Source organism: Tiliqua scincoides, chromosome 12 (genome assembly GCF_035046505.1).
Source record: "Tiliqua scincoides isolate rTilSci1 chromosome 12, rTilSci1.hap2, whole genome shotgun sequence".
In the NCBI taxonomy this organism is placed as follows: Eukaryota; Metazoa; Chordata; class Lepidosauria; order Squamata; family Scincidae; genus Tiliqua; species Tiliqua scincoides.
Genome location: NC_089832.1, coordinates 11,609,097 through 11,634,519, shown reverse-complemented (window position 1 = coordinate 11,634,519; position 25,423 = coordinate 11,609,097). Strand labels below are relative to the sequence as shown.

Genomic DNA, 25,423 nt, shown 5'->3' with positions numbered 1-25,423 from the left:
TCCTCCTCCAAGTGTGGCCCACATACCAACAGGCCTGATGGGAAGGCTGACGCTCACCGGAGAACGCACAAAAGGACCTCCGCTTGACATGAATTGCCTTGGCTGCAGAGAAGCATGCATAGCTTAGCAACAGCCATGCATGGGGAAGGTTTGAGTGGGAAATGCTCCTGGCCCTGCTCTCCATGAACACAGAAGTTCAGAAGTTCAGTTTCTTATTAGGAATTTTCAGGTTTTGTGAAAGAGCCACACAATGTGCATTGTAGCAGCAAAAGTTTTAATCAGAAACAATCTAGAATCTAGGCTAGTTGGCACACATGTCCAACTAACACAGGCAGCGTTACATCTGGATGGGAACTATTACAATCAATTAGCACGATATAACCAGACTCAAGTTTTGTCGGTCTCTCCCACACTGCCAGCTGCATCCTAACTAAGGAGACTGGAGGCCACAAACACACCAAATAGGGGCTAGTACTGTCTCATAATTTGGCCTTGATCTGTGGCACAGTTGCCCAAAAGTTTGACCATCATGGTTATCAAGTGCATTATTATTCAGAGTCACATCTCATCTTAAGATTGTCAGTCTTGCTGCAATTTAATTTACATCTAAAAGGTCAATGTTAACATCCGGGATGAAAGTGTCCAAACTGACCATCTGTGAATAGCTAATGAAAAGAGCACAGGGAGGAAGGATACAAGACACAATAGAAAAGGGACTTTTAAACTCATGGTAGGAAATAAATTCTTTTTCTAAATATCGTCCCCTCATAGGAAGTTGTGAATCGCCTACTGGAACATTTCATACTCTTCAGGGTTTACTGTCCAAAATGTATTTGATGCAATACAAGCAGCATGCACTAGAGAAATAGAAACTCAGCACATGAGAATCTTACCACATCATCTGCCAAAGTTTTTATCTGAAGGTTCTATTCAAATCAAAAGAAGAAAAAGTGTGTTACCCAACACCCTTTTAAACCCAATGCAAAAGTTTCCAAGTAGTGTTTTGATGCTATTTCAACCCCTCTTTTTCATTCTTGCAAAATGAGGTGTACATGCCCCAGAAGTATCATGCATTTCATAACCCCTCCCCGCACATCTGCTTGCTGGCTATATGGCCCTAATATATTCTCATTATTACATCTCCATCTATACTAGTACTTCCAAGATAGAGCCATTAAAATGAAAGAACTCTATACAAACAAAAATGTTAAGAACTTGCAGATGGTCAAGACAAATATAAGCAAGGTTAATACAAAACATTTAGGAGAATGAAACACTTCAAGGAAAAAAAATATTGCATGTTTCTCAAACTCAACACAAAAACATATTTATAGCTAACAAACAGGCACTGATCAAGTACAGAATAGCAAAAGAAAAAATTTCTCAACCAAATGATAGCGCAAGGTTACCCTTCAAGCCAATCCCTATTAGAAGGTTTATCGAAGGAACTTCCTAGTTATTTACTCAACACCAATTATCTTCATCATCATCATAATTTATACACCACTTTTCAACAAAAAAGTTCACAGGCGGTTTACAAAGAAAATCAAATAACTAATGGTTGCCTGTTCCAAAAGGGCTCACAATCCAAAAACATGCACAGGAACATCAGCAGACAGCCACTAGAAAAGACACTGTTGGGGTGAGGAGGGTGAAAAATGAAGCACTGTAAAATAAAATAAAATGGAAGCTGGTCAACATTAATCTTCTCCTCAGGCTTCAACTTCCCAGCATTTGAAGGATGGAACAGCTCACACAGAATTGAAGTTCCTGGGTTACCACTTGCCTTAAAAAGAAAGCCAGTCTGATCAAGTAAGTAGAAAAATTACTGATCACTATAATGGCAGACAGTATGGTGCACTTTTACTGCATTTCCAGTTTATTTCAAAGAAACATGTTTGAAGAAAATTCTTATTAGCATGGCTATTCCATTATACCGCCAATAATACCCATTCTAGACTGACACTTTGTCATAAGTCTACATTTATCAGAAAATTTAAGCTCACTGAAAGGCATATATGCATCCAGCAGATTCTGTATTTTTGAAGAATAGATGCTCGCACACCATTCCATGCTACATCACAAGTGTATCTGAAATCCCCCTCAGTTTCAAAAGTAGTTTGTTATGCAGCATGTGAGGCCACTACTTGAGGAACACATACTCCCAAGTCCCAAGTCTCTCTTCAGCCCACAGAACCAGCGGGATAGTTCTTGGAATCCTGGTTCGCATTTCTAAGAGTTTAAACTCTTCAATGTACTTTTTCCAAACCTATTGAAGGCTTTGGAATTACTAAAATAGACAATAACTGACAATTTCAGAGTTCTATTCTCCTTCTGCATTATAGACCCTGAACTCATAATTCAACCTTTTAAAATTATACACCACAATACCACTTTTTTCATATAATAGCTTTGCTTGGCAAAGTCAACCCTTTTCAAATATTGTTTAGAATCCAAAGGTGCAATCCTGAGCACTCTCACCAGCAAGAAAATCCCTGAGTTTCCAAGTTACTTCCAAGCAAGCATGTTTAGGATCCGGCTGTTCATCTAAATAACATATACCGTGTTTTATATACAATGCTTTAAAGTGTAGGATAGATTGATTCTTCACTTTTAAGACCATAGCAAACAAGATAAAAAGCTATTACAATACAACTCACATTTCTTTGCTTTTAACTATGACTGATTAACTTCTCCAGTGACAGGAGAACAAGTCTTTAGCGTTCAATCAATGTTGCCATGTGAAAGCATACATAATTCAAGCTGTAACCAGTCAATTATAGCAGTTAGTGTCCCTGAAGTATGACTTTTACTGAAGTTTAGCTCCATTAACAGTCTGAACTCTCATTTTGCTCTAATTGCAGGACTGAGATGAAGAACTCTGGTCCAAATTCACCTTTATTTGAAAGGTTACTGAGCTGATGAGAAGCAGAGGACACTGCACTGAAAAAATGAAACTGTACCTGCTAAAATGCATCACAGTAAGCAAATAATTCCTATCATAACATTTCAATCCAATTCAAATCATAATATTGTCTATGTCGCTATAGCGTATATTCATGAAGAACTAAAACTGCAGTCCAAGAGGAACACAACATGGATTTCAGTATTGTTCAGTCTGAAAACCTAACACCCAAACAATTTCAGATTCCTTCACCTTTCCATTTTGAATAGTGCAGGGATGAAGAGAGAGAGAGAGAGAGAGAGATCAGTTTTTTTTTTGTTTTCAATTTCAACAACCTTTAATGGCATAGCAAAGAGATCACAGCACACATGTGGTAGCTGCTTTTTCTGACCCAAAGAGCATTTTGTCCCCGAATTCAAAATGAATACGCACAAAGTAGGTAGTCTAAAATTGTATAACACACATGAGAAAGCACCACACTACTGATTAGCAAACCCAAGATACACGCAGGAATTCTCAAGACGGTACTGAGTTTTGTTAAATTCAGTGCCAGTAGGTTCCACCATATGGAATTAACCTCAGCTCCCCACTTGGAGTCTCCACAGAAGGAGCAACAAGGAGGAAAGCCATAAACGTGGAAAGAGGAGTGCTGCATTTCTGAGCAATCACACCCACATCTTCTATTTAAAACCACACACATATACACACCGCCAAGCCACAAGAACAAGAATGTGGGAGAACACAACTGTAGACAATGCACCAGATTATACTTTGCTTAACCAAGAGCCATGTAACTGGGAGGGTAACAGATGACCTAATTATATTTTCCAAAGCAAGCATTGGTTTTTCTAATTTAAAGTGATGCCAGTGGTTTTACTAGACCTGTACTAAGGACTGGATCTGATAAGCACTGAAGACTCCTGGCTACCTGTTAGATTTTTCTCACATAGAAGGCCAGAGCTTATAGGAAATTATTTTCAAGGTATCTAAACCAAAGTTCCCTGCATTTTTTTTAATACAGCATTTGTGTAAGAAAGAATAGTTCAAGTTGCCAGCAGTGAGCACTCTCCTCATCCTCCCAGATAAATAGGGATCCACAAGTGTGGTCGCTAGGGGCAACCATAAGTCTCTTTCTGCAATCATCTTGAAATCTTAGTGCATCACAGTAAACCAAGAGGGATCTTAGTGCCTGGTGGGAACTGCCTTACTGCTGTTGAGTATTTTCAAATCCCTGTGCAAAGTGAAAATACACTGATCAAAAACACCCCCAAGTCCCCTGCAAGTGGAAGGCAACTGTGGACAGATGGGTAAGTGGATGCAATAATAATTACAACTAAAAAATACCAAGAGAAGAAAAAAAGCATGCTGCCCCTGAAATATTACACCATTTTATTAAAAACCTTCTAGATTTTTTTAAATGTAACTCTATAAATGCATTCCCAATTTTGATCAGCACAGAGTTTCAACACTTACAAAAATGGTGATGTTTCAACACTTACAAATCACACAGCTGTGTGTAGATGATGCCAGGGTTCAAGCTCTGGCATTCATCTTAGCAAGCATATTTCTGCAATTAATATATATTTAAATATTAAGAACATAAGAAAAGCCCACTGGATCAGGCCAAAGGCCCACCTAGTCGAGCTTTCTGGATTTCACAGTGACCCACCAGATACCTCTGGGAGCACACAGATCAACAAGAGACCTGCAACCGGTTGCCACTTCCCTGCATCTGACATAACCTACCTCTAAAACCCAGAGGTTGCACATACCCATCATGGCTTGAAATCTGTGATGGAGTTTTGCTCCACAAATCTGCCCTATCCCATTTTAAAGGCATCTAGGTCAGATGCCATCACCACATACGTGGCAAGGAGTTCCATCAGTTAATTACATGCTGGGTAAAGAAATATTTTCACACTGTTTTTCATTTAGTATTTATCTTAAATCTCAGTGTTAACACCATATTCATTCAAGGGCAATCTTATCACATGCAGACACTATCTAGGTTCACTTGAGAGAAGCGTCCAACAAGGTGACCATTGTAGAATGATTTGTCTTTCCTCTGTGAATAGAAGGGTTGTCTGTATGGACTAAATCTTTTGTTAAATACCATTCAAACAACACAGTTTACAAAATCTAAGGCAATTCAATATGTCAGAAGGGTCCAAACTCCTAGACAATTTAAGCGAAAATAATAAGACTCCTTTAGTGTAGTTGTCACTAAGGACAGAAAAGAACTGAGATCTGTTCACTACCTTGCAGGCATATACTGAAACACAAAGTACCTCAAAGGAAGAAACAGCAATGTTAGCTGAATCAGCTGAATCTGGTCTACGTATGAAACTTCCCAAAGCTTCCAAGGGCCAACTGCAGGTTCAAAAACAGCACCCTTCCTAGGACTCAAACTCAGGGACCTTGGGGCATGGGGAAACATTCCAAATATGCAATCATCCATTCATATGCCAACCTGAAATAACCCTAAACCATACTACAATTTCCTCAACATGTACATCATCCCTCAGGCTGGTCTTCAGGCATTAAGAAATGAGCACTGGGCTGAACAGAGGTGGGGAGAGCCACAACAAGAGGAGTTTATTGTACAGAAAGAAGAAACCAAGAAAGCAGCAAGGGTCTTTTTTCAGGATAGAGTTGTAAATTGGCCAGAACACATGCAGAGCCTGGTTTGCTCCTGTCACTTTAACAGAGGTTTGATCTCCAGAAATCAGCAGGTGAAGCTTTTCTTGGCAAAGCTTTTCATGGTGCTGAGCTAAACATGATCACCTGCTAATTGCTGCAGATCAAGCTGCTGTTAAACAGGAGCAGCTACAGGGGCCAGTTCAAGAGTTGATAAGGGTGTTTCAGGAGAAACAGACAATAGTAGAGTGTTGTGTATGGCTCTTTGTTACAAGATCAATACAGTATACTACTCTTCAAGCAATAAAGCTTTGGGCATTGCAGTATGGTCTAAAATACCTCTGATAGGAACCTGCCTTCTTTCTAGGCTTGGCATGCCCTGGGTGGAAATGAAGGAAAGAAAATCTCACCAAATTAAAGCAGAGAAATTTTTCACACATATTATGGAAAAGACTGTGTTTGTGCTCCCCCCCCCCCACCATTCCATTCTCATTTCAATTGCTAAGTTGGCAGGGGCTGAATAGGCTACTAACCTGTAGATGGCAACTGGCTCGTACCCAAGAATATTACAGGCAAATTGTGGAAGTAGTTTAATCAGTTTCCCTACACTGTCATAACATAGGTGGTTATAGCTTGCTTTAATTAAGGTGCACTCAAACTAAAACTGGAAAGGCCCCCATTTTCCATAGTGTGTCGCTTGCCACTCACAAGAGACAGATGGCTTCATCTGCACTGCTGTCCATTTGGCACACCTCTCAAGCACTAAATTAACTTAAACTAGAGTAAATAAGAGCCTTGTGTCAGTTCTTCGTCTATTCAGATGTTCTCCAGCTTTAATGCTTTGGCAAGGCACTTCAGTGGCAAACCATTTTGCACATCACACAGCCAGTTGCCACATCAGCCTGTATACACCTAACAAAACTGAAACTGAATATTCAATTCCAAATCAAGTTTCAACAAGCGTAGCTATGCATCTCTTAGCAGTGCTTAAACATACACAGTCAGATCAGTTGCAATTTTTATTGTGTCCTGAAAAAGAAAAGTATAACCAACATCCATCCAAAGGTCACTGAAATGTATTTAAATTGTTTGTCCCAGTTCCAATATGCCATCTCACTAGCATAAGCTGCAACAAAGGGAGTGTGGAATGTAAACATGATTTGGTCCCTTAACCGAACTAAGCTTGGCCAATCATAAACAGCAACAGAACACTGATATAATTGTTATGCCTGATGAATGCTTTGTACCCAATTCAAGTTTGTTAATGTTGCATCTAGAGTTGGATTGTTGTTTAAAATCTTGTGTAATTTGTCAATGCTTCCAGAAGGCTTGAAATAGGAATCCAAATCAAACTACAAAGCGTACCTCCTATACCAGTGGTTCTGATTTATTTCCTAAGTAAGTCTTTGCAGGGGAGGGGTTAGGGCAGCTACATGATCCCCAGGACTGTGTCGTTAAGGGGGAAGAGGGGGTACTTTTACTTACTGTGGGCTTGGACAAGAAGCAGGAGGCGCGGGGAGCCCCATGCAGGGCTCCTGAGGTTTGGAATATTGACAAACAGTGCATGCAAACTACCTCCTGGTTGCAACGTGAAACTGGAAGTGGTTTGCATGTGCTGTTCCTCAACATTCCAAGCCTCAGGCAGCTCTATGGAGGACTGCACAGGGCTTCTTGCACCTCCTGCTGCTTGTCCAAGCCTATGGTAAGTAAAAGCAGCACCCCTCGCCCCCCCTTCCCCTGCACCTTAAAGGGATGGGGGAAGCTTTACACAAACTAGTGGGTTGCAACCCATACAGCTGACCTTTCAGATAAGTGCCTAGATCAGTGTTTCTCAAACTGTGGGTCAGGACCCACTAGGTGGATAGCAAGCCAATTTCAGGTGGGTCCTCATTCATTTCATTATTTTATTTTTAATATATTAGACTTGATACTACCATGGCATGTGACTGCATTTGGGGAAATGTTACAGACCTGTACTTTTAACAAGCTGCTATGTATATTCTTTTAACAAGGATAGTCAATGGGACTTATTCCTGGGTAAGTGTGGGTAGGATAGCAGCCTAGGATTGTTAAAAATGTTCCTGCTTGATGTTGTCACTTCCGGTCATGACATCACTTCCTGACAGATTCTCATTCTAAAAAGTGGGTCCCAGTGCTAAATGTGTGAGAACCACTGGCTAGAACAAGGCCTAGATCACTGTGTGGTCAGATCAGAGCCCTCAGGTGGCACATACACCATACTACAGACACCATTTGGGTTCTCCTAGGTAGATTTGAAAGTGTCTTTGATACTATTAAGGGGGAATGTAACCCCATGCAGAAATGCATCTTCCCATGAACCATGTACTACAAAGCAGATATGCATTTTTCTTCAGTAATGTTGAAGTCCCAGGACAACAAATGCATGCAATCCTGTGAACAATTACTCAAAAACCCCACCAAGAAGTCACCCAGTTCACTGAAGCTTACTCCAAGCAAGCACGGATAAGACTGCAGTTCCATGGTAACCTCTTTCATTCACAATCTAGCTAGATCAGGGTTTCACAACTGCAGTCTGCCAGGAACATTTGATGCAACATCCTCCGCTTATGAGTCGGATATGACTATGCTGTGGCTTCGTCTGTGGCTATGGTGTATTCTCTATGGCCCCACCAGTCTCCACAGCTGAAGACCAGTATGATAATCTGAGCTAGATTACTTGATAGGCACCATTCAGATACAAGAATATACTTATAACACTGAGGGGTTTTTAGGTTTACAACCTGTTACAATTTGCAACACTTCCAGTTAGTTTGTGCCAAAAGAAGCACTCTGTGAAACCAACTTGATTGCAACATCTCAGATCTCACATGTGATACAATTAAAGCACAAAAATAAGATGCATTTGCTAGAAGTTTAAATGTTTTTTTCTTCAGTTTTTTAAAACTACTGTTGTAATGGTTTGATCTAACTTAGAAGTGACAGGTGTCTCAACATAATGATCCTGAAAGATAAACGCAAATTGCTGTAACAGCACCGGAAAATAATCATTATCGTTGAACTCTACATATTGTTCAGAAAGTCAGAACTACAAAATCTCTCAATTACTTGTTTTAAAAATAAGATCAGTAATTGAAGAAGAAAAAACAAGAGGTGAACAAATTAAATCAACACTATAAAGAAATGAGAAGCAAGTTATTCTACATAAAACCTTAATCTTTTATTTGCATAATTCATTATAACTATTCCTACATTAAGTGAATTCCAGTATTACTTTTCTCATTTATTAGTTTTTCAGTTTTACTTGCATAAAAGCCAGGGTGTGGTATCAGGACACCATAAATGTCTAACTTAGAAGCCTGAGAGTTAGAGCTAAATATTTCCAATCATGCAAAAGGAATGGTAATGACACACCACAGTTCTACAGAATAAAATGGGCATCTTACAACCACACATGTCATCTTGCAAAAGCTTTCATTTGAATTCATGGGACAAAAACACTCATGTCTACATTGCCCTGTTTTTTCAACAACTTTACAGTACTGCAGAAACAAAGTCCAAAAGACTGTGTAGCCCAGGGGTGCTCAACACGTCGATCCCGATCTACCGGTCGATCGCGAGGCAAAATGAGTCTATTGCAGAGCCCTAGACTAAGGGCTCAGCGATCGACTCATTTTGCCTTTAGCTGCTAAAGGGTTGGGCTTGACTTTGCAGGACAGCCCTCACTAATCGATTGCTGAGCTCTAGCTAGACCTCTCCCAACCGGGCCACGTGGGAGCGGGGAGGTTGCTTCGGGGGCAGCAGGTAGGCTGTGGATTTCTGCCCTTCGCATCACCAGCTTGGGCTCTTGCGATGGCTCAGCTTCAGGCGCGCTTCTTCACCGATGACACGAGGTATGTGTGGGAAGGAGCCTGGCTGGGGCTGCAGTGCTAGCCACTTACACAGGAATAAGCCCTGTTGGCTCTAATGGGGCTTTCTTCTGCGTAGACATGCCTGGGATGGGGCTCTGAGGCTGCAAGCTTGTCCACACTTTTCTGGAAGGAAGCCCCACTGTCTCTAACAGGGCTTACTTCTGAGTAGACATGCATAGGATGGGGCTCTGGCTTCGTGGAACTAAAACTGAGCCACATATGGAACTAAAACTGAGCCACATATTCAATTCAGTCCCAATGGAACTGCGAGGTTGTTTTGTGCCATCACTTCACACTTCCCTGGAGGTGAATCCTTTGAACACAGATTTACTTCTGAGTAAACATGCAGAAAACTGTACTGTTAATCGCTTTTTTCCCCCTATAACTTTTTCTTTGTATCCCCCTGTGCATCTGTTTGCTAAATGCAGACACTTTATGCATCTGATAAAATGGGTTTTGGAGCCCAATCCCATGCATGTCTACTCAGAAGTACATCTCATTATAATCAATGGGACTTGCTCCCAGGAAAGTATGGATAGGATTGCAGCCCTACAACACAGTCCTATGCTTGTTCTACCCTGAATTAAATTCCATTATAGGCAATGGTGCTTACTCCCAGTAAATGTGCATAGGATCAATCCTATGCCTCTCTACTCAGAAGTAAGTCCCATTATAGTCAATGGTTCTTACACCCAGGTAACTGTAGTGGAGCTAAACAAGGGTTGGGCTTGACTTTGCAGGGAAGGCTCAGAGCAGAACTTCTGTTGTGCCTTGGAGAACCTGAGGAGCATCTCCAGAAGGGCTCGGGAGCAGTCCGGGACTGTCTGGAGGAGTTGCTTGGGGCCACTCAGAAGTGCTGCTGATGCAGGGTGGTGGCAGCCTCCAGCTGGGGAAGTTCAACAGCAATTGAGAGATGCAAGTGCCCAAGACTGTGGTCCTCTCCTCACTTACCTGGGAGTAAGCCCCATTGACTACCATGGGACTTACTTCTGAGGAGACAGGCTTAGGCTTGGGCACACAAGCTGCAATCCTCTCCACACTTACCCGGGAGTAAGCCCCATTGACTAGCATGGAGCTTGCTTCTGAGGGGACATGCAAAAGATTGGGCTCTAAAGCAGGGGTGCTCAAACTTTCAACTTTAGGGATGCTGGACCTTTAACAAGTGTATAGAAGAGAGAATTTCAGCAAGTGCAACTTGTCATCCCACAGATGACAAGCTGCACCTGCTGAAATTCTCTCCTACACAATTTTAAAGGTCCAGGATCCCTAAAGTTGAAAGTTTGAGCACCCCTGCTCTAAAGCTCCTATCCACACTTACCGGAGAGTAGTCCCCATTGACTAGCATGGGACTTACTTCTGAGTAGACACCATAGTGTTGGGCTCTGAGGTTGCAATTCTGTCCACATTTACACAGGAGTAAGCCCCACTGACTATAATGGGATTAAAAAAACAACTCTGGTAGATCTCCGGGCCTTGCTGTGTTTCAAAGTAGCTCTCCAGCCAAAAAAGTGTGAGCACCCCTGGTGTAGCCCATGATCTTAGTACCAATTCATTTGTTCATTGCAATCACTTGATGCCTCTTGAAAGAACATGCAAATTGCCTTCACACAAAAAGTCATAGCCATTGACTGAGAACATGCATTGTGCCAAGTTGCTTTCTCAGCACACCAACACCACCACAACTTAGCAAACTGATACTGTCAAACTGGCACTCATTATATATCAAATAAGTGCATGAAATTAGTTTTCATTATGAGAACACGCCGCTTCAAAGTTGGCTGACATTTAAGATGCCGCACAGATTTGTTGTCTCCACTCTGCACACTCTCTCTCACCACACTTGTTTCAGCACTGCAGAAACTGTGCAACAGCAGCTACATCAAAATATACCACTTTATGTCAACAGAGGCCACTGACAGAATAAGAACATGCATTAACCAAAGTCACTCCAGAAACGCAATGCTCCAGGACTGACTATTTTGGCATCCAGAGTTGGAAGGGATCAATTGCAAACTCATGTAATGATCCACATCTTACAACATCAGCCTACAGGGGTGGGCAAACTTTCAACTTAGGGATCCTGGACCTTTAACAATTATATAGAAGAGGTAATTTCAGTAGGTGCAGCTTGTCATCTCACAGATGTCAAGCTACACCTGCTGAAATTCTCTCTCCTACACAATTTGTTAAAGGTCCAGGATCCCCAAAGTTGAAAGTTTGCCCACCCTGGGCCCACACAATCCAGTCCACAAGCAAAGAGGAAGTGCACTGCTAGAGTCCCTAGAAAGTAGTTTCTGATGTTTCAAGCAAGACTGCCAAGCCACACACTCCAAGAGCAGCTTAAAACACCCCAAACAACCAGGCAATTTAGCCTTCTGGATAATGTTATTTTCTGCCATGGTCAATCATACCCCAGACAAGCCATTTCAAAGCAAAGTGTTAACAAGTTTAACTCCAATCTGCCAACATTTTGTCTCTTACAGTAGCTGTTCCTGATGAACTGGAGAAAAGGTAGGGAGCCACTTACAGAAAGAGGAAATATGAAACCAACTGACCATTTGTCCTTTTGTCAATGTAACTATCAATGTACCCTCATACTACACACCAACTGCCAGCACATAGAACTGAAGGTTTTGGTGTATCACAAAAACCTACCCCACATGTGAAGCCTACAGCAAAATTCAAAACAGTAGGCTTTATAAAGTTATAATAAAACTGGAATATTTAAACTGACTCGCTTCCAAATTAACAAGCCTTTAGACATTTCCACTCGGGGAAAGTTCCCATGTGTTCTGGTATTCAAGGTATGTACTGAAAAACAAATTGCTGCATTTCCTGTGTTCGAAGAAGATTACTTGAAATCCCAAAGGCCTTTACATTTGAAACTGAGGCATCCTGCAGGCAGGACTTGTGTTATTTTTAATTTTTCCACAACTCCTAACAACTTAAATAAATGACAGGAACCATGAAATATTTCAATACAATTTACTGAACAAACTGGAATGCAAGTTCAATTGTACCCATTCCCCCTTTACACAACTACTTTGTGAAGGGAAGTCAAACAGGTATATCACCTTTACATTTTATTGATATGGGGGGGATATAAGCTGGCTTGGGCACCTCCCAATGGAAAAAGGCAGGGGACAGAGAGATTAGATAAAATACAACAAACATGTAATGAAAATTGCAAACAGAATCTAAAAATACACCAGAAACATGAATAAAAATGCCTCACTGGGGGAACTATAAGCACACACACTCAAAAAGGGCATTTTTCAACCAATAGAAAAAAAGAGCTCACTTGTTTTAAATTCAGCTGGTAAGGCTGAAGATAAAAATAAAATTTTTGCCAAGCTAGCACTATTAATACCCTTCTAGAGAAAAACAGCACTTATCTGGATGGAATTCATAGGTATCTCCCACCACTAGTTTCAGTTATATCTCAAAGCCAATTTGAGGGGGGGGGGGAATTTAAGATGTTTTGTGGCTTCTGCTCCATCTTTAAACATGAATTCTAACAACAAGTTTTAAACAAGTTCTAACAACAAAATTCCCAAATAAGTAGGCATTTGCCTTGCTTCAACCCACATCATATTTCTGATAGAACAGTAGTTTCCAAAGTCCTACCTGACTCTGGGACTGCAGTAAGTCTTTGCAGGAGCAGGTGGGATAGCTGTGACACAATCCCCAATATTGTGCTGCTGCTGGCACCAAAGAGGGATTGTTTCTACTCACAACAGCAAACACTAGCATCCCAGAGAAGCGGGGAGACCCATGGACACCTCCGCAGGGGGAAGGTGAGAGGTGGTAAAACAGATAATTCTCAGTTTTACCTTCTTCTACAATTTTGAAATCCTTCCCCAATGTGATCACCCAGTGGTAGTGGATTTGTGCTCACAGAGAGCATGTCAAGTTCTTCCTTCCCCCCCATACAAGAAAGGTCAGTTTCCCTTGAATTCCAAGGGACTAGTATGGTGGGAAGCTAACAACTTATCCTTGTTTAGGATTAAACCATGAGTACTGCCCTGACACAGCTAGGGATATGCCCTAGAACAGTGTTCCTCAAACTTTGGGTCGGGACCCACAAGGTGGGTTGCAAGCTAATTTCAGGTGGGTCAAAGACCATCCAGCTCAGCCTCCACTGAAATACAGAGCTGAAAATATAGGGTACAGAGATGCTGGGCAGGGTGGGCTTCCACTGGCAGAAAGGCCTGGTGCTTTGCCCTGCATAGGTGGGAAGATGGGATGCTGGAAAGAGGGGAGGGCTACATGTTGGAGAAGGATCCAAGTCTGTGTTCTACTTTGACTTCTGGGCTGAAATGTTTGAATTCCGAGCCATGCAAAATAACAGTATGCGTGTGCTGTGTAATGAGATCTTTGGCTGACTGCGTCTTAGGTTTGAAGCCTAAATTGATGATGTCACTTTTGGCCATGACATCACTTCCAGGTTAATGACATCACTTCCAGTGGGTTTCAACAGACTGTAACCCTTTAAAAGTGGGTCCTGGTACTAAAATGTTTGGAAACTACTGCAGGACATGTGTGTTTGTGCCACTCTCTGCCACAGCCAGAGTTCTAAAGTACTTTCCTGACAAGGTACAGATTTTAACCTCCTACCTTGCCTGGCCATGCGCGCCCACTTACTCTGTGCAGCTGCATTCCGTGACCTATTACTATTACATTGAGCTCTCAGTCCTACAACTGAATAGGACTCTTCAGTCAGTGATATTTTGCCCACATAAGTACTCGTAAAACCAAGTCCACAGGCACTCCTGCTTCTATTGTGTGCCAGGGATCATCCATTCAGTTTTACTTGAACAAAGATGGCTTATTTGTTGTACTTTCACTAACTGTCTAGAACACAACTCCAGCCCTGCTTGTATGTGTACCACAATCCAACATGTTATTTGGGATTCTACAACTGTTTTACTTACAATATATTCCAGTCAGCCATAGCTGAATTTTCCTCTGAGATAGCCCAATAAATATACCATTTCTGAGCTACATGCAATTTAAAAAGTCCTGTCAAACTTTCCCCCCTTACTGCTGCACTGCATTTGTCAATGTAGCAATGTTTGTAAGCATGAGGTTCCTATAAACGTTTAGATTCTGATCATATGACTACAAAGGCATGTGACTCTCCAAACCTTTCCTTTTGCTTCAGTTTACTTTAGAAACTGATAAGTGGCAAGAGAAACTTAGAATTGAATTCAGACATTGGAAGATATACTAAGCATGTTTTCACTTAATCACCAATTTCTATTCAATACAAAGTAAAACAGGCCAAAATGTTTACTCCTTTAAATGACACCATTAAAGTTCCTTACACCCCATCAAAGTTGCCTGGCAGCTCTGGGAAACCCAATATATTTTAGCAACAATAAAGCACAAGAGCTAAGAGGAACAGACTTCCACCATGCCGTCTCAGTTTATAATGATGTTGCTTGGGCAGGAAGAGCAGGAGAGCTGCAGGGAGCTGCCAGTAAGTTATCTTTTGGGGCAATGACACTTCTAGGCCAAGAGATGGCAATGAATTGGGTCCAAAACTGACAAAATTCATCTGGCAGGTTCTCAACCTTGTAAATTACGTGGCAGGCAGTTGCCAGGACAACTTTTTCAATAACAAGGCCAAAAATAAACACAGCACAAACTTCCTTTGCAGAAATCTATTCCTTTCTGTTATGAATCCTGAACACCATAAAACCAAAACGGAGTTTGCTTTTAGATCTTTAGTGAAGGCAACATCAAACAACACAGAACAGAGACAGGATTGCAGATGTGGTAGGCACTTTACTAACCTCAGGTGTGCAGCAGTGTCTGACAGTTAACACCACTGAGTACAAGATAATGAATAAAAGAAGTAACTTTGAGGGCAGTAATTTAAACAAATGTCTTCTAACCAAGGCATCCATACTACAGACCACTTGCCTACTCAACTGGGACACATGGCAATTATTCCCAAATAAGCAGCAAATGTGCACCAAAAGCTTTGACTTTTGCCTCTCCACAAAAAGCACACTGCAGAAGTTTTCTCAAGGCTCTGTCTTCAAGACTTAAAAGACCAGTTAGGGATCAAGTAGCAGTGATTTAGAGTATTTTGCTGTGGTTTCCTCCAGCACAGCCAGCAAAGACAGGGGTACTGGCAGCCAGGAAGTGCTGCATTTCCTAGTACAGTGTTGTGTAGTGGCATTGGCGAGGGAGAGGAGAGAAAACTCATTCAAGTTACCCCATGCAATGGAACTGATGCATGACCACCTAGGTGAAAGCTCAATTTCCACCTATTGAAACCTCACTGTAAATAGCTTGGTATCAAATCACATTGTTCAAAACAAATCTATAGAAGATTTCCTGCTAGACGGGGTGACCCATCAAGCTACTGTCACTCTTAGCCACAGTCAATTGCAGGAAGAGGCAGCTGCACATGTTTGCAATATACCACATCCAGGAAATCAAAACACTACTCATAAGTGAACTCAAGCCTGGGTTCCACAGACCCTATGTTTTGTCCTTCTCCTTAGTACTACAGAACTGCTTGGGTTAGTTCTGAGCTCGATGTCATAAGAGAATGAACCGGTGCACAAAAGACAGTGGTTAAACATAGCAACTAGCTCCCAGAGTCAGCTAGAACACCCTGTATTCTGCTCACAAGTCAAGTCTATAAATATGAGCTATTATCCAGTCCCACAGTACTCATGCAACTCAAGCACACTTAAGATTGTTGAGCTGCAGCCAGCTTCATGTTTAGTTGCTAACAATGTAATCCTATGCATGTCTACTCAGGAGAAGTCAAACATGCATGCTACTATGCATGTCTAATCCTTTGAATGTTTATCCAGGAGAAGACAATGGGGCTTACTCCTAGGTAAGTATGTACAGTCCTATCGCCTAAAAAACTGAGATGAAAATCAGTACTTGTCTGGTTTGAATCTCATCTCTGCCATGAAACTACTAGGCAAACCTAGGTAAGCTAGGGCGCAATCCTAACCCACTTTTCAGCACCAACATAAGGGTAATGCAACTTCGAGTTAAGGGAACAAACATTGCCATACCTTGAGGAGGCCTCTGTGCCTGCCCCCCAACTGCAGGATGCAGCATATGCCCCACTGGCACAGCTATGCCAGTGCTGGAAAGTGGGTTAGGATTGCGCCCCTACTCTCTCTCTCAGCCTCCGCTGCAATATGGGGGTGGGGGAGATAAGAATACTTATGAACCTCACAGGGTTGTTGTCAGGTCAACACTAAGATAATATACATGAAGAACTCAGAAAGTAAACAATAAGTACTTTTACAACTATATTTGACAGTCAAATCATATGGACAGTTAGGTACACCTAATCTAATCCTATTTATTCCATTAGTCATGCTTTCCTAACAGGAGGGGCTGTAGATCAGTGGCAGAGTGTATGACTTTGTATGCAGAAGAGTGTCTCCAGGTAGGGCTATGAAAGACAGCAGACTGGAACCCTGGAAAGCTGTTGCCAGTAAGTGTAGGCATTACTGAGCTAGACAGACCAAAGGGCCGACTCAGCAGAAAGCTGCTTCCTGCACTGTCAAACCTGGATCAGAAACTAATTATTCCTTCCTTGCTGGGCAGGCATCCTGGTTTATTGCTATACGTTCCCTCATGAATTGCATTTGGTACCCGACAACAGTTTCTCTAGCACAAAATCCATGCAAACAGCACCCACATGGGTAAACTATAGATTAGAACACAGTAAATGGGAGCTATAGCAGACAACAGACCCTGAGGCTGAATTCATGCTGGGTCCTGGTGTGTATATTGTACTTTGAATGAGCATGGAAGGATAGTCATACACACAGATACAGAACCTGCTGCATGCATAAAAGAAGGCAAGATCCATGTTTCGTATGTAGGATGTTCTGTGTTCAAACTCTGATATCTTCAGCTTCAAGGATCTTCAGCTTCAAGGATCGAGCAGAAGTGGGAAAGACCATAGAGCCTTGGGAAACACCAGTGTCAACCAGAGTGGGCAGTGCTACAGTAAAATAGATCAACAGGTCTTACTAAAAGCTTTACATGCTATCCCATAATAATTAAAGCTCTAAATGGTTTGAAACATATATATCTGAAGGTCAGGTTTGGGCCCCACAAGCCAACACAAGTCATCTTTCGAGACTCTCTTTCAAATCCTCTGATAGATGGCAATGAAAGGGGGACCTTCTCAGTTGTTGCACATCTTGGATGGATCACACTCCCCAGAGAAACTTGCCTGGTGCCCAGGTTTGCTATCCTTTTGATACTAGGCAAATAATTTTCCCAGGTTTCCCAGCATATTTTATACCTGATTTTAGATGAGTGTGCTGTGCTGATTTTTATCAACCAGCCATACGTCTGAAGTCTCAAATTAAGGTTCTGTACTGCTTATTTTATGCAAGCACTTCCCTTAGTATTTAGCTGACGGGCAGCATACCATGTTTTCAAATCCATAAACAAAAATAATTATGTGACCTGACAAGAGAGTAACCATCCAATGTTAATGCAGCATACTCAAAATGTAAAGTTAAAACCAGGCACACTAGTAGTCTAGGCTGCAAACCTATAGCCATCCACTGCAGCAGCAGAAGGAAGAACTGCCCACTGGACTAGGACATGCCTTCCAGTCCAACTCCTGCAAAAGTCTTCCAATAAGTTTCATTCTACTGATAGATAGATACTTTATTTACGGTCATCCAACCAGCTCGTCACAAACAACAAAACAAAATACACAGAATTAAAACCAACACCCCGTTACACATATGTAAAATCATAAAATCAGAGATCTACACTCTCAATTTTCTTCCTTACCAACTGTGCAGCATAACAGAAGCGGGCAACCCTGAGTGATATATCCGAGTAAACATCAGAAAGCAGAAAAGCAAGCTGCTCCTCCACCTGCATCCCCGTTTCAATACCAAAGATCGGGGAGATAAATTTAGATCTCAAATCGTCAATTCATTCTACTGAACTGAAAGGACTCTGTGTCTGCACTGATGAAGGGTAACTGATTAAGGGATACCTTTCACATTCCCTATGCCTATACATGAAGTAGGGATTCTAAACCACATTAGCAGATAGCTATGGAACTGGGAAACATTACTATAGATTAGATCAGGGGTGCTCAATAAGTCAATCCCGATCTACCAGTCGATCGCCAGGCAAAATGAGTAGATCGCAGGCTTCTCTCCTGTCCACGCATTCCTGGGAGTGAGCCCCGCCCTGGGAGTGAAGCATCCCTGGGAGTGAGCCCCGCCCTGGGAGTGAGCCCCCTTGACTCTACTGGGGTGACTTGTGAGTAGACCTGGAGAGGAGCTGCTGGCAGGCTTCTCTCCTGTCCACGCATCCCTGGGAGTGAGCCCCGTTGACTCTCCTGGGGATGACTTACCTTTCCCCTGTTTTTGCACTGGTATGTATGGAGATCTGCCCCCCCCCCAACTTCCATCTGTTGGTTCTGTGTGCAAGGGGTTTTGCACTGGTCTTGCTGTGATGTCTATATAGAGATATTCCCTCCCCCACACCTTTCCCTTGTTTTTGCACTGGTCTGTATAGAGATCTGCTCCACCTCCCCACTTGTATTGGAATCAAGGAAGATCTGGTGAGGAGGTAGGCTGTGGTGTCAGCAGTGGCCCCTTTAAGGGTAAGGCCTGGGCATCCAGCAGAGTGTGCTGCACAGCTGCAGCCACTTGAAGGCAATAGGGCCCTCAGGGATATAAGAGCACCTGAGGCAGGAAGGGCTCCACTTATTTATGTGAGTCAGCCTTTTCCTACATGAAGATCTTTAAGTCCAAGTACCGGTCCACCATGACTGATGAACATTTGGAAGTGTGCTTGAAGCTGGCTGCCAGCAGCTACTGTCCGGGCTATGCATCCTTGGCTGATTCACTTCAGTGCAAGTCATCAAAGTAAACTCAAGTTATTACAAAAAATGTTTATAGTTAATTATGTTGTGTTGTGCAATATTGGCTCATGCGGTTATGCAAGGTACACCAACTTACATTGTACACATAAATGTTATATGTTATGATGGCGTGAACATTGTAAAAAAACTCTGGTAGATCTCCGGGCCTTGCTGGGTTTCAAAGTAGCTCTCGAGCCAAAAAAGTGTGAGCACCCCTGGATTAGATAAACTCTAGTTTAAAAAAACTGCATGACCTTGAGGAATTCACCATGACTCAAATGAGAATTTTGGCCATGACATCACTTCATTTCACACCTACCTTCTCATTCTGCTGCTGCTGTCTCTAAAGCCATATGCACTTCTCCATTATTACCACACCTGATCACCCCAGTATGGATCATAACTGAATGAGTTTCATAGCCAATTTACAGCCCCTCTCAAAAAAAACAAAAAACAAAGGTGGCCTTTAACAAACTACAATACAGGTACCATGTCAGTCCACTCCACCAAACGGAACCCACAGCAATGCCTACAAACACAGTTTAGTTCTGCAACAGATATACAAGGCAAGCCAAAGTCTGCCTTTAAAGCCATCTCTTCTGACTTCAGCTGCAATCCCACTTTCTTTCCAAAGCCACTGAAAGTCTATCAAACCCCAAACCAGACCAGTCATTGCACTTCAGATTCCCCTAACCAATTCAAAATAAGGCTGCCACTTTTTTTCCTGGCAAAGCAAATGTGTCTTAATTGCCCTGCAAGCAGCAGATTTTAAGTGGCATGGCACTTGCTGGCCTAGTGTTGCAGTGAGGAGGAAAACTGCAACCACTGAACACCTGTCAGACGGTCAGTTTAGAGACAAAGATTCTGACAAGAGAGCCGAGGAAAAACAGAGACAATCTTTTCAGAAACAGTTGTCATCTTCACAGTACAGGCTTCAATGCCTTTAAACAGTCACATCCCAGTCAATCAACAGGCAGAGTATTCCATCACCATTGGCGTACCTGGGGGGGAACAGTGGGTGCAAGTGGTCCTGGACAGCACAGCAATGGGGCTGGTGCCACACCCAGCTGTGCCACCACAAGGGCCACCTGCAACCCTTGCCTTCTCATCCAGAGGCATTCTGGGGGCCTGGTATCCAGAGGCCCTGAAGTGACATTTTAAGGCCCTCCAGAGACCTTTGAAAGTCTTCTGAGGGTCGGAGAGACAACACACAGCTTCCCCAGGCCTCAGAAAGCCTCCATATGTCATGCAACGGGGCAGCACAGTGGCCAAGACTGCCACCGTCCATCACTGCACCTCCAGGGAGATTGCACCTGTTGAATATCTACCAGGCATGTAACTGTCAAAAGCACTTTAAAAGTCAAAAAAGCACCAGGTAACAATCCCACCTGAAAGTCTGCTGCTGCCCCCCCACCAGTAACTTTTATTGCTGCAACTTTCTGCAGGCCTAGGTTGCCAGTTTTTTCTTTCTACTGATTCCTATGGCTCCAACTGAAACTCAGCATGCAAAGGGGTAGCAGGTAACACTTTTCCTGGTGTGATGGAACAGTTTCATGAGTCTAGAGAAGTAACCTGCAACAGCACAGAAACAAAGAGAGCGAGTGTGTATTTTGGTGTGGCACTGAAAGATAGCTAAGAAATTACAAAGGTGGCACATGCCTTAATAAATAGCTGACAATCTTTAGATGGTGCCACATCACTTTATTTTGTGATCAGTGTTTACCGCCCTGGGGGGCTGCTGTCCGAGACATAGAAAGATGGTCTGTTCGCAGTGCTACACAGGTTTCCACTTCCTTTCTGCTCACACTCAAAGGACTGCCAATTCTTAAACAGGCCCCTGTACTTTTACCATTAATTGTTTGACCTGCACTCCTGAGCAACTGAGATTGTTTGGCTCCATGTTATGAAAAATGCCTCGCCTCTTGACCTGCATTTGAAGTCTCTGTGAAAGACACAAGAGCAGGTCCCAATCAGAAGTTTGCAATCTCAGACATACCTCTTTTACAGAGCCCCAAGGGAGCTGCTTCCCAAAACCCACAAAGTAATGCCAACTTTTGAACCAGACTTTGTAATTTCCCCTTTAATCAGTGGCTTGGGTCTACAGCAGTGATTATACCCCAACTATGCAACCTGAAATGCTTCACTTGTTGATTTTGCAGTCCAAACTTCTGTAGAAGGTGGAAGGGCAATGAACTTCTGTGAAAGACACAGAAAGGGGGGGGGGGCATGAAGCAAGCTGTCAACCACAGGTTTCATACAAAAGTTCAGTTAAGTTCAGTTTATTTATCTTTGCCTCCACCTTCCCCTTTATGCCTTACCATCTTTTGAACCAACCTTTGTAAGCTGTCCTTTTAAAAACAGCATGATAAGCAGCTGATCATAATTTCAGTTTAGTTCCCTATTACGAAGACTTTCTTGCATTTCAACAGTTTCTGAAATCTCTATGCATTTTTTTTGCTTGATTTTATCTTTAAAGAAGTAAGTTATTTTTATTATTTTAACCTCATTATATGCTATTTTCCACAAGCCACAAACCACACCAACAAACTGCATGAAGACCAATATATTTAAAAAAAAAAAAAAACACCTAGCAAATATAGTTGTCTCTATATTTTAAAGCTAAAATAAGAAAAAGACATTTTAACACATATTATAGACATAAAATGTGGTATAGGAAACTGGAGCAAAATATGTGAATGAATGTGCTTGTACAGATATAAATACATGCATGCGGAGAGGTGTAAAAATGTGCGCATACACATGCATGTATATACATGCTATATACATACACATATATATATACATATGCACGCACACAGAGAGAGGCGGAGAGAAACAGGGAGAGGATCTGGTGATGGCATCTGGCCTGGATGCCTTTGAAAGGGGATTGGACAGATTTATAGAGGAAAGGTCCATCACAGGTTACAAGCCATGAGAAGTAGGGTTTCACTGAATGCCAGATGCAGGGGATTGGCAATAGGATACAGGTATCTTGCTGTATTGTGTGCTCCCTCAGGCATTTGGTGGGTCACTGTGATATCCAGAATCTGTACTAGAATGGCCTGATCCAGCAGGAATCTTATGTTCTTATTTTATGTATAATGTGTGTGTACACATGCATGTGAGTGTATAAGTGTGTATATACAAATCCCTTTCCAGACAGAGTACAATTTAGGGCCCAATCCTACCCAACTTTCCAGCTCTGGTGCAGCTAATGCAGCCCCGAGGCTGGGGAACAAACATTCCCTTACCTTGTAGAGACCTCCATAACTACTCTCCCACCACAGGATGCAGCACACACCCCATTGGCATAGCTTCATCAGGGCTGGAAAGTTGGATAGGATTTGGCCCTTATTTGGCACTGTAAACAGTTTTGATTTATTTGGCATTGTAAACCACTTTGTGAACTTTCTATTGTTGAAAAGCAGCATATAAATACTTTTTCATCATCACCATCAAAATAGAATGTATCATTACAGGAAGTAAGGGGAAGAGAGGAGGACCCAGTGCAATCCTACACGTCATGGAAAAAAAGACAATGTATTCATACACGTATCCACTGAAAAGTGAGTCCCACCAAGTTCAATGGGGACTTAGGGGCCAATCCTATCCAAATTTCCAGCACTGATGCAGCTGTGCCAATAGGGCCTGTGCTGCATCCTGCAGTAGAGGAGCAATCTCAGAGGCCTCCTCAAGGTAAGGGAGCAAACATTTCCTCACCTTGGGGCTGGAAAGTTGGATAGGATTGGGCCCTAACTCTTTTGTCAGTACGTGCAAGATTTATATTCTAGAACAGGTGGAACTGAAAAAAGACAAGTTGTCAAGAGAAAGAATGAGTGATATTTTCATCATCACCATCAAAACAAATTATATGAAGTAATAGGAGGAAAGTGGAACCCAGTGCAATCCTGGGGGGCGGGCGGGAACAGTGCAATCCCACATATATCCATTGAAAAGTGAGCTCCCATCAAGTTCCATGGGAACTAGCTCCTTTGTAAGCACATGCAGGATTTGCTGTCTAGGACAGGTGGAATTTAAAAAAGGTAGGTTGTCAAGAGAGAGAATGCATGATAATATTGTCATCATCGCCACCAAAATAAATTACAGATCATGCCTTGGATTAAAAAAAATCAGTGGATACCAAATCAGTGGAAAAATAGCTTTAAAGATCCAGTTCCAGGTTTCTTGCTCTATACTGATGCATTCTGGGGTGACAATGGAGGAGCAAGAAACACAACAGAGGGTCTTCATTAATAATGATTATATTAATTAATTATATTAATAATGACATAATTATATTATTAATTATGATAACAACATTAATTATGTTAATAAGGACAATGATAACATTAACTATATTAACAATAATGATGGTGATGATGACATTAATTCAGTATATAAATTATGATGACAGTGATGACAACATTAATTAACTATATTAATAATGATGGCGATGATGACATTAATTAATTATATAAATAATGATGGCAATGACAACATAAATATATAAATAATGATGGCGACGATGACATTAATTATATTAATAATAATGGCAACGAGGATATTAAATATATAAATAATAACCTAATATTTATATTTTAATGTCATTAATGATGACAACATTAATTAGTTATAGCAATAATGATGGTGATTATGACATTAATTATATAAATAATGACAACATTTATTATATTAATAATGATGGCGATGACAAACTATATTCATAAGGATGACAGCGATGATGACATTAATAAAATATTTATGACAAATACATTAATTATATTATTATTAATGGTAATAATATTAATTATATTAAGAGCAGTGGTGATGGTGACATTAATTATACTAATAACAATAATACTATTAATCAGTTTTATTAATAACAAAATCATATTAATCATAATATTAGTGTTTAATTAATTGGGGATGAGGATGAACGCGGATGGGGCTCGGGGAGGCCTGCTCAGCCCTTCGCAGCTGGCAGCCTGAGCCCAGCTTCCCCAGCAGCCTGCCCATCACTGTGATTGACAGCTGCAAGCCCCGCCCCGCGAGCCAAGCCCCGCCCCCACTCACCAGCTTGGGCTTGTTCTTGCCGTCCTCCTCAGGGACGCGGCCGCCGCTGCCTGCTCCACCGCCCCGCCTGGGGTTCAACCTCCCCGGCCCCTCCTCAACGGGGCCGCCACCGGCCCCCTGGCTGTCCATGCCTCCGCCGCCCTCCCTCAGGCCCCCATCGGCGGCGTCCGCCTGACGAAAGGGCACGCGCTGCGATCGCTCAGCCTTTTGGCCGCCGCCTCGCCCGTCTCCGCCTCCTCCTCCTGCTGTCAGGTCAGTCGGCGCGCGAGGGCGGGGCGGCCGTCTTCTACGCATGCGCCGCGGGGAGGGGGGCAAAAAGACAACAAGCGCTGAAGAAGCAGAAGGAGAGGCGGGCGTCGGTGACGACATGTCGCAACACGCACGCTGAAGCTGCGGCGGCGCGGTGTCTGCCCTCACTGCGGTGTTGAGGGCGGCGAGGAACCCGGAAAAAGGGGCGGTGACGCTGGAACGGGTGAGGAGGGGCCGGGCGGAAGTGAGAGCCTTGCTGGGAAGGAGGAGGCATGCAGAGAGGGGATTAGGCAGGGAAGGCGTCTGTTAAGCACGGGTCAAGGGGCTTCTTTGAGAGCAGGCAGCAGTTCGGGCTGCCTTCCTAGCCACACTTTCCTGGGAGTAAGCCCCATTGACTATAATGGGACTGACTTCTGAGTAAACATGCCTAGGATTGGGCTCTCAGTTTTTCCATGATGTTGAGGACTGCCAGCAATTCAACAAGTGGAGCACAATTCAAGGGACACAATCTTTCCATGTTTCTGAGGACAGGCAGCAATTCAACAGATAGAGCACAAATCAAGGGACAAGGTCTTTCCATGATGTTGAAGACAGGCAGTAATTCAACTGGTGAATCTTCTCATAAAGGCATTTTTTCCCCCACAACGTATTCGGTCTAGAAAAAAGGTCTAGAAAAACATATTCGGTCTAGAAAAAAGGAGACATGATTGAGACATACAAATTAAGCAGAAGGTGGATTGTTTGGATAGAGGGATGCTCTTTTCCCTCTTACAC

General features: G+C 42.5%; 1 protein-coding gene across 3 annotated transcripts in view; it reads right to left on the bottom strand.

The window, feature by feature from the left end:
* The window catches only part of DIAPH2 (diaphanous related formin 2), a 402,614-nt gene extending 377,983 nt beyond the window's left edge, over nucleotides 1-24,631 (bottom strand). For all 3 annotated transcript variants that reach the window (XM_066640285.1, XM_066640286.1, XM_066640287.1), the window contains exons 1-2: nucleotides 24,401-24,631; nucleotides 894-926 (exon numbers count right to left, since the gene is read on the bottom strand). In XM_066640285.1, coding sequence (XP_066496382.1) covers nucleotides 894-926; nucleotides 24,401-24,529 — 162 coding nt within the window. In that variant the 5' untranslated portion in view covers nucleotides 24,530-24,631. The remainder of the gene's footprint in view (nucleotides 1-893; nucleotides 927-24,400) is intronic.
* Between the last annotated feature and the right edge of the window lie 792 nt (nucleotides 24,632-25,423).